The sequence below is a fragment of the Danaus plexippus genome, assembly GCF_018135715.1.
Source record: "Danaus plexippus chromosome 13 unlocalized genomic scaffold, MEX_DaPlex mxdp_15, whole genome shotgun sequence".
Classification (NCBI taxonomy): Eukaryota; Metazoa; Arthropoda; class Insecta; order Lepidoptera; family Nymphalidae; genus Danaus; species Danaus plexippus.
In genome coordinates this window covers 683,335-704,101 of record NW_026869849.1, presented here as the reverse complement: position 1 = coordinate 704,101, position 20,767 = coordinate 683,335, and the positions used below count along the sequence as shown (strand labels likewise).

Here is a 20,767-nt window from a genome sequence, read left to right as displayed (position 1 = left end):
GTAACCTCTCAATTGAATACTCTATGTATAACGTACTATAATATATACAGAGTGTTCTAGCGATTCCTTTTTCTCGTCCAATCTAATTAATAACCGACCCTCGCTGTATAAGAATACATTTAAATTGCTTTCCATTAGCGAGGGCGGTTCTAGCAACTAAGTAATTTCAATATAAATTTGTCTGTATACAAATTTTATATTATAATAAATTTTGATAATTAAGAAATCATGTTCACAATATAAAATTAATATTTGGATTTTTAAAAAAAGTTCATATTAAGTCGTCTCGATGTACTACTCTGTTCTTTTTGTTTAATTAATATATGTATGTATGTATATAATTAAATGCAAAAACGTTTGAATATGTGACATGTGCATCCCTGAAAGTGATTTATCTTGTGTAAGGTGGGGATTGGGGCGCGTGTGCTGACTCACGCACTTCCAGACTACGTCTGGTCGAAGTTGATTGGAATTGATTTTTTTAAATCTGTTAAAAATATAACAATATTGGTCGTAACTGCAATTTTTTCTAATCATTTTCTCACATATTGTACATCAATACACATTTATATTAAATAGAATATTTTTTTATATTAAGATAGATTAAAAATTTTGACATCGCAAGTTCGAAACATTCTATGCTATGTTTAAAGATTATAATCGTCTTTCCTTGTAAAATAACAACTTCTGCTCTATTATATATTATATTATATTTGTATAACACGTTTATTATATGTTTTTGTATAATGTATAATATTCAGTTGCTAAGTTATTAAAGCAGTCGCGTCTAAATATCTGTTCACGCTCTGCGCATCTCGAGCGGGTCAAGAGCGGTTGGACTTAATATTTCAGTGTCTAGTTCGCCAGACACTATAAATAGCAGTTCGGATACATAGATTTATAGATGTCTAGATATATAGGTGAAATTGCAGGTTAGTAACACTATAAGAAATGGCGAATGTTGCCTTAAAAATTAACGAAAGGCTTATGTATATATAATACAAAAGTCACTCATAATTTTTTTTTATTTTGTATTTTAATATTTTTTCAAAATTATTTCTATTAATATCTCGTACGCGAAAATTCTTTTCTACAGGAAATGAACGATAAACGATTATAACAAAATGTGAGAGGTTTTAAATTATTTTGGTGTAAGGAATAGGTTTTATTTTAAATCATTTATTTTAAAAAACCGCAGAGTCGGATAGAGAACTAAAACCTCTTTTGTCTGATATTAAGAATTTTTGATCTTGGAATATGAGCGATCGTAGCAAAAGAACGTACTTACAAATTAACACTGCTTTAAATTATCTTTCCACGAATTGAATTTTTTTAATATTATTACATTTCAGACTAAGTCTCGGTTCGCTAATTACAGAGTAATTCAACAGACAGAGATTTTGTTGTCCACTGTCGAGTAACCGAAAGTACTGTTTGCAAATATACAATATCTATTATTTCGTGGTACAGGAATTGACATTGTACTATAAAATGAAGTTTTTAGTTATTTATAACATTTTTCATATGTATATTTTTAACCGAAATTAAAAACTTTCCCCATACATAGTAATAATTGTACAATAAGTCTAATTAATAGTTTATATGAAATACGTTTCAAAGCCTGTATAGAAAATGAAGAATCAGCAATGATCGGAAAGCTCTTATTTTATTGTATGTTGTATACACATAATGTTTTTGCAATTATTCGTATATTTAAAGGCAATAGTCAATTAATTGAATACATAAAATGTTTATAAATTAAAAAGTCAGCCGTGTGACGCTTACGGAATAGTGTAAGTAATGATTCAGAGACCTCCTCGTTACACGATTTATTACCTCACAGATTCCGATAGCGGATGGATGAATGGGGAATACATTTTCTAACTGAAAATATTTTTATTATCTGTTATGAATTAACCATTCAGTTATATCCGACAAAGTTACACTTACAGTTACAGATTCAGTATTTATACGACTGAGCTTATGAAGGGTTAGGCGAGAGCAAAATATCGCAATTAAACAGAACCCGGTCTTCCAGCGTAAATAATGCGAGTTGTTTTTATAAGTGTTTCAAAATTCATATAAAAAAATATATTTTTTTTAAAAACGGATTTCGTACGCTAAAGAGAAATAAACGTACTGTGTAGCGTAATAGCGGACTCAAATAGAAAGAGACTAACGAGTGATGTGTATGTGTATGTGTATGTGTATGTGTATGTTTGTTCTTCCGTAACAAGAACTACTAAACGAATTTTTAATGAAACTGCCTACAAATATATTTTCATAAAAAAAAAAATACATATTGTACAAATAATAATTCCCCGTCAATATTTGCTTCACTCCCAGTGATACATTCGTAGGCGAGGTTTTAACTGCCCTTTGTATATATTAACGACAACAGTTTTGCTAACCGCGCCGCGCCGTAAAACCTTCAGAATAACTATTTACATATATGTATATTCAGTTTTATGTAACAAGTCATATTCATTACCATAATTCTACACCAAATTTAAACAAACTTTTCGCCTCTGAGTTATAAAGCTTACATACTTAACAAAATCCAGAAAGCAATATCAAAAAAATACCAAAGAAATAAAAAACGCTACTGTGAATGAGAACAACAAAAATATCATTGTGTTTGTCAAAGTTAGTATTATACTAAATGGCTCTAAGTTATAACGAAAACCTGGTGTTTAAGAGTACAAATATATTGTTTAATTTTCTGCTCCCTCCGCCTCTTCTCAGACAGGACTGGACTAATTGTGATGAAATATTTACTGTAAGACAGACGTGTGTCAAGAAAATACTTGATTTAATTTAATTAAGTAACAACGAAACGATCGCGTGAGTGATCACTCTTAAAAATATCGGCCTGTGGGTTAAGGTAACTGTATAAAAAATAGTTTTGGTTGAATAAGTAAGAGGCGAAGGGGAAAATTCAAAAGACTGTGTTTTTTATCTTTCTATATGAATGTTTCTATTCTTCTTCTCTCGTATTTAATGCCATCCTTAAAGGTCCAGGGGTGGATGGTTGGATCAGCTCGATCCATGAAATTGAATCAGATTTTATGAGTATTAATATAGTACTTTCCCTATAACTTTCCCAATAAGAGTGATCAGTAAAGTTTGTAAAGATGTATGAATGTGTGTTTGTCGCTCTCTCACGCAAAAACTACTGTACGGATTCTGATTAAACTTTACGGTTATGTAGCGTGGACGTCAAAATAAGACATAGGGTATAAATTGTCCCGTAATTCCTTGAAGTTCCCGTGGGATCGCTTCATAACGATGGCATTTAGTTACAATACTTATTGTTTTTATACGCTTTGTGCATTACTCTCAGAGCCCATTAGTTTAGGTCACGCGAACGAATCCGCGGACCAGAAACAATATGTACATACTCTCAAAGTAATTAATTTGGATATGTTTATCGTCTCATTTGATATGTACAATGTTACATACTTATTCAGACCTTAACATTTTTTTTATTGCGTAAATATTGTACATCAACTACTACGATATATACTCCTTTATTATTGAAATTTAAATAAATAAATGTAAATAAACACAAATTGAATTTAATATAGAGTACTTGTAGCAATAAAATCAATCCTACGACATACCGCTACACCCACATGTGGGTGACACCCGTATACTGCACGGCCGTGGTATAATTTGATAATAATATGAATATTTATAAAAATAAATGTCGTAAAATATAAGAAAACACTTACATGTCGCCTTACTTAAACGATTAAAAGCTGATTGTATTTAAAAATGTTATTTTAATAGAATACTAGGTACCAGCCCCGGCTTCGCACGGTTTCTTTACAAAAAATTTAAAATAGCCTATTTAATTTTGAGAACGATTAAACTTATATTATGATAACTTTCAAATGGGACGCCCGATTTAAATGATTTAAAAGTAATTTACAGATACTGATGTAGGCTTGAAAACAAAGTGATTAATTTTGATAAGACTTAAAACCGTATTTATGTAAATAGCTCTCCAATAAACGCTTTAGGATGCCAATTTTGAAAAGTTGTAAAATGGATATAGCATGTTATCCTTAAGGTATAGACATATGTCACCGCGGTCTTTTCTGTAGACCTATATAAGATACACAATTCCACAATATATTACTTTGTTATATCTCAAAGACTTTAGGCAGCGTTTTCGTTACAAGCTCTCAGACGGCTCATGTTTTCCATCCATCTTAAACAAATATCGTTAATGTACACAAGTAAATACAAAACCTTAACAAATTATATTATAAAACCTTCCTAGAGAATCACGCTATCGAGTGGTGATAACTTTTTGATAATCGGTGCAGTAGTTTTACCGTTTATCGCGAACAGACAGACAGACAGACGCGGCGAGGGACTTTGTTTTATAATATGTATTGATAAGTAGTATTATTTACCGATACATATAATATAAATACATATGAAATTTTGTTAAACCTCTTAATAATAGACCAAAATAATATAGAATTTAAGAATATCAGTTACTGAACTCTCATTGTATGAACATTTTATTTTTTTGTGTTGTCCGAACTACAGATAGATGTATGTACGTTCTGCTGTTACGAAGTACCTATTGAACCTAAATACTGGACTCTAACTTATAAGAAACAGTTACATCTAATAAATATATTATACTTAATTGAACGAATTTCATACAAATATTATTTTCCCTATTTCCATTATCTATATACTATATACTTATTATAAATATATACAGTACATATAAATAATACTAAATAATATGAAGATTTTCGAGTGATAAAGCGATTAGAATTACTTAATAAAATGTAAAATAAACCGCAACAGTTGAACTAACAAGATGCGAGATAAAACAAAGTGGAAACAGATCAATAAAACACATGAACATCTATCGCAGAAAACGTCGAGATTCTTAACCCTTGTAATCTGAGCACCCTCATTATGAGAGGCCTCTCTTTTCCTGACCATAAAAAGCTTGTGTTACTCCGAACAGAGACCACTCCAGGCGCCACCTGGGAAATGTCAGCTCGTATAGTTTTTGAGTAGTTTTAGTTGGCCTTATTGATCGGCTTTCAAGGCGAAAGACGAGGTCGGAAAATTGTTTTTTTACCAACCACGTAATAAACGTTAACGTTAAATTACTCTGACGAATTAATGCAACTGTGTCATAACCTGGATGTATAAAAATATCATCTGGGGTTAAAATTGAGTGCAATTTGAATAATATTATCGATTTTAATACAATTATGAATATCATAAATGATTATGATCTATTAATTCAGAGACAGACGTGAAATTTATGCGCGATTTTGTTAATTTAGTTGAGGGTATAATATTGCAGTTCAGACTTCATGCGTTAGTAACTGTTGTATATATTAGTAATACGCAATAAAGTGATTTTCAAGTTAAAGTTGAACTAATACTTTAAACAGAGACGAAACCTCTTAGCATTCAATGGATTCACCGTGCGGGTGCCGGGTCCATTGCTTTGCAGGGAGTGGAGCTTCAACAGTGCCTGGGACTTGCGACCCAGGTGTAGGTTTAAGGGGCCCCTATCTAACGCGCGTTAAACGCTCACCTCCACTGTCCAAGCTCCTCTCCCTACCTAATTATATGAGAACTGTTGATACGTATTTATGTTCTATATGTAAAGTGGTTCAGGTTTCCAGCCACATAACTTAGTCCATATCTTCTGCATCTGTCCGCTATCACATGTGTCAAAACTTTCATCGAGATTTCGTTAAAAGTATACTTACACTGAATATCATTATATGACTACTGGAAACAGATAGTTATGGACAGTATTTCTTTTGGCGTAAAAAAATTGGAATAAGGTTTTATTGTGAAAGATTACGGATTATAGCTTGGTTTAAAACTATGAAGTTTTTGTAATTTTCGAAGATTTTCTTTCTGACACATGTTTGTATGTTTGGATGTTTCAGAAGGACGGCAGCCTGTTCCTGAAGCAGGTGGCGGTGGAAGATGAGGGTCTATACGAGTGTGGTGTGGAGAACGAGACAGCGTACTCAGACAGGGTCAACTTCACAGTGAGAAGTAAGTAGGACACAGAACATGACAGAAACTTATATATAATATATAATACTTACTTTAATTTACAATATTTTTAATATTTTTTTACTATATATATATACATATACGGATGTCAGTCTGTCTACCGCTAACAATTAAAACTTATAAGATAAGAACCAAGACATTAATTTATCATAATTATCATTATTTGTGAAAACATACAAGGAAGGCATTGTATTGTAATGAATATTCCCAACATTTTAATCCATTACAGCTTTGCATTCCTCTCTTCTCCTTATTTATTATTTGGTAAATAAAAAGTTTAGGATTTTCTGAAAGTTAAGCTATTGAAGTTGTAATTAAAGTCTCTAGCCCTTAACAGTATTTTAACGAAGACCTGCACTTCTACTCGATTTCGCCGTGTTTTATAAAATAACTATAGTTTTATATAAGGTAAAAACTTAATGTACATACGTCTATCAACTTGTAATGTCAATGTGAATTCCAATCTACGGGAGTATAAATCATTCAGTATCGAACATACATACGGCGTTTTATAAAAAAAAAAAAACGTAACGTCAAGTGATGAATGAAGCCTTTTCATGAATAAGTTGCCCGCAGTCTACATTTCGCTCGATTTCAATATTAAAATATGATCCCTATGTATATTTATTGGATCTCTTGATAGGCTTTCCCGCGCTTCTGATGAAAAAAAAATTTACGCTATCTCCCTTTATATACCAATTATATAATAATATAAATATTAACATATAATTTTTATGCAGAAGTAAGGAATATTGACATATTAAAATATAATTTTTCCTTTTAGTCTTTAATGGAGTACTGTTGTTATTCAACATCCGCTGCCCTAGTCTAGTCGCGGTAATGCATTCATTTTTACCTCGTGTACATGAATTGAAAGTCTATGCCATGTAAAATAAATCTATTTTCACGTAATATATGTATGTATAAAATTCAGGTTAGTAGACTGATTGACTACCTCAGTCAAGGTCCCGTAATGACAGCCGCTGTATATCACCCGGTGTGACACAAACCGCTGATGGGAAACAGAATCTCATCATTGAATAGCTTGCCTTCCACCGTCCACGAGCTGGAACTATGAAGCGCTTTGAATATAAACCACATTCTACGCTACATTTAAATTAACCACTTTCAGTTTGCTATCTCCTGACTATTATTTATCATTTCAGACTTTAAGTCAGCTTTTCTTTAAAAATATCTACGTATTTTATCGTATAGTTTGCCGATATTAATCTAGAATATAATGATTAAGATAAAATACTGTTCCAACACATAAATAAGAGTTCATGTTTATATGGAAATGAAATATATAAAGATATTTCTTTGATAAAATGCATTGCAGCTAAAGTAAGGAAGATTACATACACACGCACACACACGTATTTTTGTCTATGTCCCTCTCTTCGTATCTACAGTAAATGTCAAACAATGCCATTTAACTATTGAACTTGAAATAATCGAATAATCGTGATGAAATGTCGATAGTTCATAGTTATCTTATTTATATTACGTCCACGTAACACGGTACGTCTCTCGTATATTATTTACTGCCTACGAATGAAGTACAGATATTGTTTTGGCACAGCAAGTATGGACGAGTCATTTGCCGGCACACTTCAAGGTTCAAGTAATGTGGCAGTTGAGTTACGTAACTTGTTGAAGCTTATACAAATATAACATTAACTTAACCCATAAAAACCGATCGGTCGCAATGTTTTATTAGTCATTAGACGGTTCTTATGTTTAGCTGTATTTATTTGCATCGCCGATAAATACACGCGTACAGCTTTTAATTAGATGTTAAGAGGTTTATTTTAGTTGTCAATTAAGAAAAATGATTGGAATAGTAATATACATAATAGTATTTTGTCGAATTAATATATATTTTTTTAAATCAGGTGTCAATTTATATCTAAATACTCCTGTGAGCAGAGTAACATAACATATTTGTATGTCATAGAATACAGTCTATCAAAGGTCAGCCTTATATTCGGAATGAATACAAGATTTTTTTATCATTAAAAAACAGAAAAAAAATATCGTCATTTAAATAAACTATTGCCTAATAATATGCTGTTCTTTATATACACTTGTGCGCAAATTATATAAGGTGGCAACCGGAGGTTCCAGGGAAACTACGAAACTTACTTATATGTATATTATAATAAAAATACATATTAAAACTTATAACCTCTACCTAAAACTACATGATTGCCCCGATGTTAGGACAGCAATCCCATTCCATTGCTTGTGTGGTATCAGGAATCTTCTGGTTCACACGGCTTGGTGTACGTTCCGCGGAGTCAGCGGCGTCACTCGTTATATGACATTTTACCCATACAACGATGTTGCCCCGGCGATGTTCATTTTTTTGTAATATGTAGCGCGTACGTAACACGCATACAATATTTATAAATACAAAAGTATGTATATGTATACATTAGTCGATCTTTATCGAGCAAGATTTCTTTGATCTCCATGGTAACAATATAATTTTTTTAAGTCATAATTATTTAAGTATTGTCGATCTTTAATAAATGGCAAAAAATATGGGTATCAGACCGGAAAAGCTTTTACGAAGTTATATGTAGTCAAATTTAACATTACTTACAATAGATATTTGAAAAATGTTTTTTTTTTTAATCACCAAACCTAAGATCGTAAACGAAAAAAACAATCTCGCTAAGGTTTTATAAAAGTATTTGGTTAAAGAATTACGGACACAGTGAGATAGACATTGTATAGTATATAGTATGTATTAAAAAACTATAAAATGATCGAATATCTCAGGATGAGTGCGCTTCAGTGAAATGTGCTCATTCAATACAATTAGCTCAAACAGCGAAGCCGAACTTTAAGAGTTCAAAATAAACATTAGCATCGACCGCGTCCTCAGACAACAAAGGACATGTTGCTCTGAAATTTATAATCAACTGTCTTTTATAATAGCATAAAGAAGATATCTTTTATTTCTATTATTATTGTTTTATTTTCTTTGCATTTCAATGAAACTAGTGTTATTCGGATTTACTACGCGGATTTTATTATTTAAAAACTACATAATCCCGACGTTTCGGTTACTTTGCAGCAACCGTGATCACGGTTAGTTTCATTTAAATGAATACTCACGAAAATCTTAGATCTCATTCTTTGCATTTCTTGAGTTACATAAATCAAAAAGATAGTAAATAATTACTATACTTATATATTTATATAGAAGGTATTTTTTTTCACCTGCTGAATGATATCTTAACCAACCCTCGAGTGAGTTAGTTGTGAGCTGGGTGAGAAGCTAGGAGATCACTCAAAGATATTCAAGCTTGCAATGCTACGTATTATATTTAGGATACTAATTCAATTATTATTAGTCTTACACTCTCCTTGTATTTCGCCCAAATTTTTGGTCCACCTATCGCATGTCGTATTACATTTGGTTGAGGGGGAGGTGTGAAGTTGTGAAGGAGCTCATCTACTCCAGCGGCTCACTTCGCTTGACCATGTAACATTTACATTTACACTCAATAGTTCAAGTTCTTGTTATATACATGTGTTTTTATTAATGATTTATATATTAATAAATTGCTCTATAATTCTAATAGGAGGATAAATTAAATTTTATATGGAATATTTTATCTTTTACTTGTTATCTATTTGACAATTATAAATTAAAGATTAAGAAGGTGATCTTTAATTCCTTATTTCTTTATACTTCGTAAGCTCGTACTTACTTACCTACGTACGATCCAAAAACCACTTACGTATCCTTAGAAATTAAAATACTTTTTAAAATAAAAAACGAACTATTTAATTTTTCAAGACTCAGCTTTTTAACCAACTTTTAAAAAGGCAGTTACTATGTGTCAGACAATTATGTTTTTCAGCCCAATATTTCCTAATTTCTACGAATTACAAATTTAATACTGTTCATGCTACCTAATTCGTTAGCAATAAGTTACGGTTGGGAATTTCATACCTCAGGTTTTGTATTCCTACATCAGCAAGCTTTAACGCGATCTCGCTCATTTTCCACGTATCGGATGGAACCGAGTGCTAAATTGGTGATAATAAAGACATATTCAATAGCAGTGCAATAATTGTGTATCATAGAAACGTGAATTCTGTGTATTGTAGAGTAATTAAATTTAATCTATTCATACAAATCCAAAGAAATAGAATAGAAATATAAACGTTATTCCGAAAAAAATGCTGTTTTATGTCTGACCTATTTGTGATTGGTTCGACTTAGCGACTTGACCTGGGTTAATGTAAGTAGGCTTCCGTTGCTGACTTCAGAAATGTCATGAATTTCAAACTAGTTCAGGAAGAGTCGTCAACTGTCATTTGAGCTGTCTTAAGAAAAAAAACAGCCAAGATTCTATCCGGCAAAACTCAAAAGGAGAATCAATGAGATACATTGAATTATAAATGTGATTCTGAATTAGCTTTGAGTTTGAGGAGTTTATAAGACGAAGTAGCTTCTTTTATGTGCTTCATTAAGTCTGTAAGAACTAATGCCAAATTCATAATGGAATTGTCTTAAAGTTCATTAGGTGACGAATAATATATATAACTTTAAATCTCACCACGTCTGACACAACCTGTTACCCACACATACATGTGTGTACTGGCGACACACAGACATATTCCGATCATATCCGGTTCCCTCCTAATAAAACTTACCTTCAATATTCATCCCTCGGCAACAATCGAGTCGTCAATCAGCCTCAATAGAATACAATTGATCCTAATTTCTTAATAAGTAACAAATAACTTGAAATAATAATAAACAGCTAGAAAAAATTACGTCTGCTTCACGATTTCTGTCTTGTGAAGAATTTTTCATGCAAATCTCTGTTAGACAATAGCTAAGTCGATTTAATAAATGTTCATAGTTAAATAAATATCGTCTTCGATGTCGTGATTTAAAAAAAATAATAATTCCAATACACTCGGCATAAAATATATCTGATATACATATGTAAGTGTATTAACACGAATGTTGAGATCTCAATCAATTTTATTGATAACAAATATACTTCAGTTCTATCTGTGCAAATGATGCTCTAAACAACCTTGGGGACGGGCTCACTGCTTATCTGAACTGAATAATGAGTCGTTCTCGATCAAGGCGACGTTACCACTACTACTCATAAGTAGTTTAGTTTTTGCGATAACTTGGTAACGCTATTCCTCTATTATTGTAAATGAGTCTGTGATAATAAATGGTTGTATCTCACTCAAAAACTGGACCATGATTCAATTCTAACAGTTATTTATTTGATTAAAGTAATTTTCAAGGTACAGTTTCAGTCTTGATTTTTAATGTTCAGCGTTACTTCCGGTTATGACCAACAAAACGGCTGATGCCAGTATAGTTTTCAAATACAAGTTGTTACTTAAATGTTGCCATTACAAAATGACAATGGTTCAGTAATTATAATCAGTTAACAAAATAATTCTAAGGATAATAACATATAATTAGTACGGCACAGATAGCGCCACTTGTAACAATAACAATCACTGATACATATAAACTATTACGCATATTCGTTGTAGTGTAATTCACGAGCTATTTAGAGATCAATAGAGCCTTTACAAGACTGACGCAACAACGTATTGACTGTACGCTACTTACCTTTATTGATACTAACATGGCTTACTGCTGTACTTTCAGTATAGAGTTCCTTTTAAAACTATTTCCCACGCAATATTATATATCCGACATTATATCTGAAGCCTATTAAAAATATAATTATTATACAAATTCCTTCCTTAAAACACTTAAATTTAAATTTAAATTAGATTTATAAAATCAATTTTGAAACAATATAAAATTATGTGAATTAATTTAAGCAACTGAATTTAAATATATATATTAAAATATAAATGTATTTTATTATTAAAAGTATATATGAATGTAAAGGTTAAGTTTTTCTTTATATTATTCTTATATTTTTGTTTTCACGCGTCACCGCACCAGCCTCTGAAAACTTATTACGTGGTCGCACTGTTTTTACTCTAGTTTTTTCAAGTTCTTTCTTTGATTGGAGAAAAACGTATAATAACGGATAACAGAAATCCATTTTCAGGACCAAAAAGGGACAGATCAAAATCATTTCGTTCTGAACATTTCAATGTACATACAATGTATAACTAAGCATACCAGAATGTTATACCATTATTTTTACACAAAAAAGTTAAGCCCCAACATAAAAATGTATATATAAAATTCTCTGTTCTCGCCTCTACTTCACTCCATAAATACTTTGCATGTCAGCATCATTTAACTCCTCCGCAAGTAAAAATATATTCTCAGTTTTTCATAAAAACCTACTTATTATTTGCCTTCTTCTGTACTAAGAGACAAGTTTGAGATCATCCGTGGCTTATATTTGTTGTCAAAACTGCAATTGTTTCGTCTCGCTTATTGTATTTTTAAACAGATTCTTTCACTCTGTCCGCTGTTAGGTTGGAACGATCTTACAGTTTATAAAATATATTTTTTCACCAGATTCCTCTACAGGCTAGTCCACCATCACTTCGTCATCTCCATCTGTATTTTCAGTATATTTTCAATTTTACTTCTACCTACGTATCGGGTTTATTTCGAACCCTCGCTCCGTCTTCACTTGTTCCGTTATATCTGATTGATTGCCTGAAGAAATTGCTTCTCAACGATAAACCCGCCCTCGTAATAAACATGTGCTATCGATGGATTTTTTTTCGTTCAGTGTACAATAAAACGTAAGTAATTAGTAAGACGTGACACGTTTCCGACTGGTTTTGCTCTTTTTGTACGACACTACCTTAATTATTATCCTTTTTAGTATACTTCATCTTTTCACATTAAATAGTAATACATTGATATCGACAGCGGAACCTCCTCCGTTGGTAAACGTGACGGTGCACGCATCCACCATCCTGGCCATTATATTGTGGAACGTGGCGGGAGACGGAGGGCACCCCATAGTCGACTTCACCGCTCAGTACCGCTCCGCAGCACCCGTCAACGACTCGCTGGAGCCCTGGCGCCCTATCAGCCCCAACCACATCAGCCCTAACTCGGTACTCATTTGTTTCTTCTACGAAGTCCTTAAACACAAACAAATTACGAAACAAATGCCCTGTAACGTGGATACCAACTAGAGAAGATTAGACACTTTTTAACCGACCGAAACAAAAGAGAAGGTCTATCATTGGACTGTGCGGTTTTTATTAATAAATTCGTTTATATATTAGAAAATTTAGAATTAGAAAATTTACAACCGTTTTTTGATATACAATTGATTTAAGTCAAATATATTTCACAATTTTCAGCGACAAATCGATGTCTACCACCTCGACCCGAACGCTTCCTACTGGTTCAGGGTGTGGGCCAACAACGTGCTAGGCCCCGGACCTCCAGTCGAGGTTCTGGCCACAACGCTGTACAGCGATCAGGAAGCTGGTCAGTATAACAACAGCTACAGCACAAAATGATTTCATTCTATACTTAAGTCTCTCGAAGCTAATCAGAACAACTATATCGACTTAACATGCCTTAGCAAAACTATAAGCTCATTAGTCATTCCTAAGGTTTCCATTGATTCTGACAGTTAACCGTTAGAATCTGTCACATTAACGTGACGTCATTAAATTGTAATTTCGAAAAAAGAATTTTGTTACTTCAAATCCAATTTACCCCCACCATTTCCAGAGCTATATAAACACTTCCTGGAGGGCGCGGAGACATTCGACACCCGTACGTGGGTGGCGGCGGTGTGTGTGGTGATGGGCACGCTGTTTGTGCTGGCGGCCGGTACCTGTGCGGTTCTGTGCCGTGAGTGGCGCCGCTCAGGTGAGCCGCAGCTCTAGACCTCGGACCGCACCGCTCATAAGATAACTATATCGCAGATTCGCTAGAGTAATGCAGATCGACTTCAATCTTGCCTTAATAGTAGATACTGAACTTTTTGTAACGCAGAAGTAACGAGTTAAAAATGTCTTTAAGCTCATTCAAGGACTGAGGTAAACAAATTGCAGTTGTCTTACTGAAATATTTTCCTCTGTCAGAGGTTTAGACTTTTCAAACTAGAATAGATATGTTTTATATAGCTATCTACAAAATTCGGTTCGGCTAAAAAAAACTAGAAGTCAAGTATCTCTGGGGTATAAAGATGTCATCCCCAACTTGAATGGAAGTGATAGTACATACAATTAAACATCTAGCACTACGAGGGAAGTGGGTGAAAAACGTTAGCTAACAACAAAACAATGCACAATACTTGTGATCGTATATTCCTTATATATAAATAAAAAGCCAATAATGATTATGACATAACCTAGTAAAGACATATAATATTAGTCATAATAATGCCTGAAACAGCTAGAGAGCCTTACTAGTATAAGATATTTTTTCTAAAGTAAGAATACTTATTCTTTTTTTTCGACATTTCCTAAATGCACGCGCTGTTATTATAATCTAAAGTGCCAATTTCGTAATTTACAATAAATCTCGTCGATTTTTTAATATTCGGATAGCTTTATATAAAAAAAAAAAGAATTAAAAACAAAAAAATATATATATAACATATTTACTTGATATTAAAATTTAATAATATTTGCTATATTAAAATACTATTTAACGAAAATGATACCATTCTTACCTAACTCTTAGTATAAAATCATTCTTTTTTACATGTAGTAGCGCTTATGGACCAACACTATTCAAAGTCAATTAAAATATCTGGATTTGATGAAGTAGGCTTTAATCTTTTAGGCTGATTACTAAGTAGCAGTCTAGACGCTAGTGTACTCGAGGTTAGCTGGGCTCGTGATTATAATAAGCAATAAACGAAAATACAATATCATTAGGGGTAATTTAGATTTGAAATTTAAAAAGTGAGGCTAATATATATATATATATGGTTCTTTAAAATTATATTTAATTTTAAAGAAAACAACATTCGAGTTTCGTATGCGACTGTTTCTTGCCTTTATTTTATATGATTTCTATTTTCTATACAAACTTTCCTTGAAACATTCCAAATAATTAGGCTGTTCGTGTTAAAATAGATTAGTTTTAATATATTTTTCTTATACATTCAAAGCTATATTGCATTAAGCGATGCTGCGCTGTTATATGTAGATATAATACTCAACGCCTTCACACAACAATAATTCTTGAATCACTTCAATCTTATGAACATAGGACCACATTTATTGTCGGACCACAACTGTAGCTTTTTCAGCACAAATTATAACTAATTAAATAAGCCAAAGAATCTCTGATGAGTAGATAAGTGTCTTATAGCGATGTCGACTAACATTAAGATAATTAGCAATTCACATTAGTAGCTCATAGAAGTAACACGAACATGCAGATGAGACAGAATAACGTGATCTCTGATATTGATATCGAACGAGCATAGTCAATGTACTGAGTTAATAAAATACTGATAAAAGTATTAAATATCGCGCTTGCCACGGTTTGATATGAAACGTCCGTTAGCGGCTTCATGTAGTTACAAATGTTAGTGTTTAGAAGTGACCTACGATGTTGCTCTTTGGAATATTGTCTGAACATTATTTTACCACATTCTTGCATGTGATACACGCCTCTGCCCGTTTCTGCCATATTCCATTAACAGTAACTATGGCATCTAGACATCTTAGACCGTTGCGTTTCTAAAAGATTTGGATATTAAGAAATTAAATGTCACGAATTCGCCGTACGACACAGGCGACGGAAATTCACTCCGCCAGTGCTATGAACGGTGGCATCGATTCGATTTTGCGAGAGTGAGTTTCTACTGATGTTTGGACGTGACCGCATGTCCGGCGTAAGTTGTACTGCGTTTGTTCCATTTTTATTCATTTGTATTTTTCTTCTTTCCCTTCTATCGCACTCGCTTGGAACGCACGCTCGGACGGCGGGGCTGCACACTAACAAACAAATAAACATACACACGGTGATGGTACGTATTGTTCATACTGACATGTTGCATTTCTGTCACGATTTACTCAATCTTACCCCCGCATCAAATCTACTTTACCCTGGACGTTATGTGGAAGTAGATTACAATGAAGACCAAGACGTCATAGAGTTGGTACCTAATATCATTTTGAATCCCGGTTTTATGGAATCGGACCCTGTACGATCCCGGGAACCTTACGCAGCTTCCATTATCAAGTCGACGGAGTGTCCGGGCCCGGGGAAGCCTAGGCGTGTCTGATTTTCGTCTATACTAAACCTTAGAATATTCTACATCACTGATTCAAATCTATTGTCATGATCCTAAGAGATTGATATGGGTGCAGGGAATATTATAAGTAGACGTCGCGTCGGCGTGCAACGTGAAGTGACCACACAATCGTATGGTATCAAGTCTGTTAGTGCAAAGGACATATCAACGTACGTTATCAATATTTTGTAATGATGAATCACAGTGATAGAATATTCTAAAGTTTTCGATTCATTGAATTGAACAAATTGTGACATATTTTTCAAAATTTCGAATATAATTAATTAATGTCAAAATTTTGAAAAATAAAAATATTTTTAGATAGCTCTAACTATTGAGAGAGATCAATAAAATTTTAAGCGTTAAAGGTATTAGGGTTGCCATTAAGTAAAAATAAGGTTTTATAGTTCTCGCACGGTAAGTTACACGGTTATTTTTCAAAATATGTGCTTTTTTATATTTATAAAAATGTTTACAAAAAGGTAGTGTAGTGCTGTATTTAATATATTATACTGGCTACATTTATGTTAACAATGGCAACACTAGTATTTATGTAATTTTGAATAATATTTGCTTACCGTTAGTAATAAATTGTTAAAGTTGCTAGCTGTAATAAATAGTGACTTAGTTATTTATTTTTGCAACATTGTATATTTATAATATTTTTCTATGAAAAGGATCTCATATTATGCTTAAGGCTAACATTAAACGAGACATTCTTTTATTTTATTTCGTAATGTGATTTAATACTGTGATTATTTTTCTTCGACACTATTTATATATTTAATTTCACGCTATTTATGTAAAAAAAATATATTAATGTTCTACGAGGTAAGCTTAAATTTAGTTTGATTGAGACTGTTTTGTAGACATCTTGTAACTTTTAGTGTTTAGGAGATCGACTTTAATATACACACACACATAGATAGTATATAGGCGCTAGCGTCCGTCAGCCGTGTGTGCTAGCTGAGAAGCACAGCTTACGTAAGCAATCGCAATTACCAGATGACAATATGGTAGTGTATAGATATAGTTTTTAAATTTAGTGACCAGAAGGCAATGGGGTTAAAGTGTGTATGTTATGACTTAAATATTTATGTTGCTCCATCATGAGCGTGTAATTAATATGTACAGCTTTCCGGGAAACGTGAACACATACACGAAGGTTTTAATACGTTTATTCGGTAGTAACATCCGATGTACCTGGAGCTCACGAGTCATGAAAGAGCAATATAAATCGCCTGTCATATATTAAACAGAATTAATATAAAAATGTTATAAATTTGAGAGTGCTTTATTTTTTTATACGTCGTGTATGCATATCAGGTACGCCTTAGAAAATATTAACAAATACTGAATACTTAAAATTTTTAAATATTACCGCAACGGGAACTACTAAGTATATATCAGTAAATAAAAATGAGAAGTTTTTCCATTACGTTTACCGGTTCTACAGTTGAAGTGTCCAGGAGATAGTTTAGTTTGTATTCTAAGAACTTTTAAAAGAAGACGTCTATAATGTTTATATGGTTCTCATTGGGTAATCTAACTGTACGTGTCCTGCTCTTCCTAAGCTCATTGCCTCTGTGTGACCACTACCTTCGTCCTCTCGACTTGTCCTCTCACGCTCTCGTACTATGCCTAACTATTGTTCTATGTTAATCTTAATATACACTTCCGTCGGGCGTCTGCTGCTGCGTCAATTATGTCTCGTATATATATCTGCTGCTCTAACGTTAAACTTTTGAACATTTCGTTCAAAACCTTCTGATTATCCAACTTTACTGACCGCATACAATGAAATATATTCGCTTATAAAATTGGTAGAGATATATTTTATTACAATTTATATTACGTACAAACGTTGGTTGAAGAGAATTTATAAATATATATGTATGTATTCCGTCTGGAGTCGCGAAGCAATCAACTGCCTTAAAATGTGAAGTACACGTGTATATCGTCGCTGAACGCAGTTTGTAACCGCTTTAATATTAAATATTGATACATGTGTAAAGACGTGTTAAGTTTGGGACGAGAATAGGTTGTATTAGATTAGAGGGTACACTAGGTACGCGTAGGGTAACTTCCTTACGAGACGGGACGGCGAGAATCAAGACTGGGGTAAAATGAATTTGATGGATGTATTGCAGTGCGGCTTATGATTTCCAAAATATTTTCATATATTTTTGATAGCAACAATTAACATATCCTATTATTCATCACGTTGTAACTAACTTTAACTGCGGGTTTGTTATTATTATTAATTGTTTTTTTTTATTAATGACAGCATGAATCCAAGTAAAGGACTGAATCGCATGTTGAACACGTCCTAATGACCACGCCGTCTTACCACGAGTAAGCATCGACAAACTAAACAGACAGATTTCAATCCTTATTCACATGTAAGACGTACATAGAAAGGTTTATAAGTAAAAAACATGAAAGTGTCCGTCTTTATTTTGTCGGTGTAAACTACTGGTAACGGCACGATTATAGGTATATCTGATGCATGTAATCTGGCATGTGCCTCGCTTGTATGAACACAGAATTATGCTTCCTACCAGCACTCCGTATTACAAATTATGCCTAGTTGCTCACATGCTTTTTGTATTATATGTGTTGAGATTTCTTTATAAACTGACCATATCACCTGCAACTTATATTACCATCCGAATAATTACGTTCCTATTAGAATCTTCCTTGGGGTAATTATAAATAAAAAATAATTTGTGTTCAATGTCTGTGTGTGAAGAATCACGTTATGCTGTCTCTAGTATGTGTGTTACTAGTGCATGTGTCGCTGATAAATAAGTAAATGATATTTGTAAGATTTTTTTTTTTACGAAATTAAGAATATATCACTTTTTAAATAAATTTCGTTTTATCAAAATGTATTCTTTATGATAAACAATCGAAGCGTTGCTTTTGATGTTGTTTTGCGTAAGAAGCAGCTAGTTCGTCACCAAAATTTCTTCAGATTTACTTTATATTAAAGTAATAAGTTTCTAGATTAAGAACGCCTTTAACGAGCACGTCCATGGTATATGGCAGCGAGATGGTAATTATTTTGCCAATGTATCTCTTTTAGTACTAAGTATGTTACCGATACATTCTATTGATTAGCGATATTTTTCTATTTAAGTAATTCTAAGAATAGTTTTAAGTTGGTTCGGGGGGAGTTTGATTGTTTTATTTTTTAATACGTACGTCAATGTACGTCAACCGCAGCTCGTGGGTTACTATATAACGTTACGTTAGTACGCATAGGATTTTTTTTTTTTGACAGCAAAAAGCAACTGTTGATATTGATACGCTTTAAATGTTAAAAAATAATAAAAAGTACATAAAGTTACATAACCTCAACTTGAAGGTGGCAATCATACTTTATATATTTTATTTTAAAGAAATTTAATTTTAATAGTTTGAGGTAAGGAATTTTTGTTTTATTTATTAAAGAGGTTTATAAATTTCACCAAAAAAAACAAACGATCTGTTTTTACAAAATCTGTGCAATATTAATTCGTGTTTGATCCGCAAAATAGTTTGGACACAAAAGTTATTTTGGATATTTACGATTTTGTTCATTTCGGTCAAAATAACTGTATTTCTCATTGGAAAGTTGATCGTAATAACTATTTTGCTGATTTTTATTTAGCAATGTGTTCGTATTACAATAGTTATAACCTGTTGTTGTGTTGTTGGATATCATTCCCATTAAAATACATTTTACACAAATATGTTGTTTTATTTCACAATTAACACAAAAACCTAACTAAAACTTACTTTTAGGACAAAGATATTATTCGATATAGTACATGTCGGCGCAACGACATTTAACAAACCATTATAAAGGGTAGTTGTTTCATATGTATAGTTGTTTCATATGTATTTCACTTTAGAGGGTAGATGTGACATAAACAATGTCAAGGCGTTAGTAATAACTTTAACAAAATTATTTGTTTTATAGATCGTCGTACGATTTGTATTGAAGGAAAGTAAATGACAATTCGTATCGTGATTTGTAATATGTAAAGATAAGTTATTTTGTGACTTTTAGTAAAACACAAACTTAAACAGTAACCATTTTGTAATCAATGTTATTCAATTATGATTTCTTTAAATTTTAAATGGCAATATAAAGTTTAGTTGGTTTAATAATTGATTACGAAAACATTTTGTAATAATTACTGTTTATTTGAATTACTACGAATAATCTTTGTAAGTTATTATTTAAAATTAAGAGTAAATGTAATGACTCCACGAAAACCATTTATATTCGGAGACATCTGTGGCGAGGACACAGTGGTGTGAGAGCTATCCAGGAGAAATTACTAAGTGTTAGTTAAAGTTGAAAATAAAGTGGTGTGAGTAAGTGAGAGTGCTTTATTGGTGAAAATGGATAAACTGATAGGTGGAAATAGTGTTATGTGACGATAACATCGCTGACGTCACAGCTCCTAATAATC

General features: G+C 32.5%; 1 protein-coding gene across 1 annotated transcript in view; it reads left to right on the top strand.

Annotated features, from left to right (window-relative positions):
* The window catches only part of LOC116769893 (cell adhesion molecule DSCAML1), a 36,053-nt gene extending 16,017 nt beyond the window's left edge, over nucleotides 1–20,036 (top strand). The window contains exons 3-7 of the mRNA XM_032661085.2: nucleotides 5,949–6,060; nucleotides 12,953–13,143; nucleotides 13,396–13,525; nucleotides 13,775–13,915; nucleotides 16,135–20,036. Of these exons, the coding sequence (XP_032516976.2) occupies nucleotides 5,949–6,060; nucleotides 12,953–13,143; nucleotides 13,396–13,525; nucleotides 13,775–13,915; nucleotides 16,135–16,292 (732 nt within the window). The 3' untranslated portion in view covers nucleotides 16,293–20,036. The remainder of the gene's footprint in view (nucleotides 1–5,948; nucleotides 6,061–12,952; nucleotides 13,144–13,395; nucleotides 13,526–13,774; nucleotides 13,916–16,134) is intronic.
* The last annotated feature ends 731 nt before the right edge of the window (nucleotides 20,037–20,767 follow it).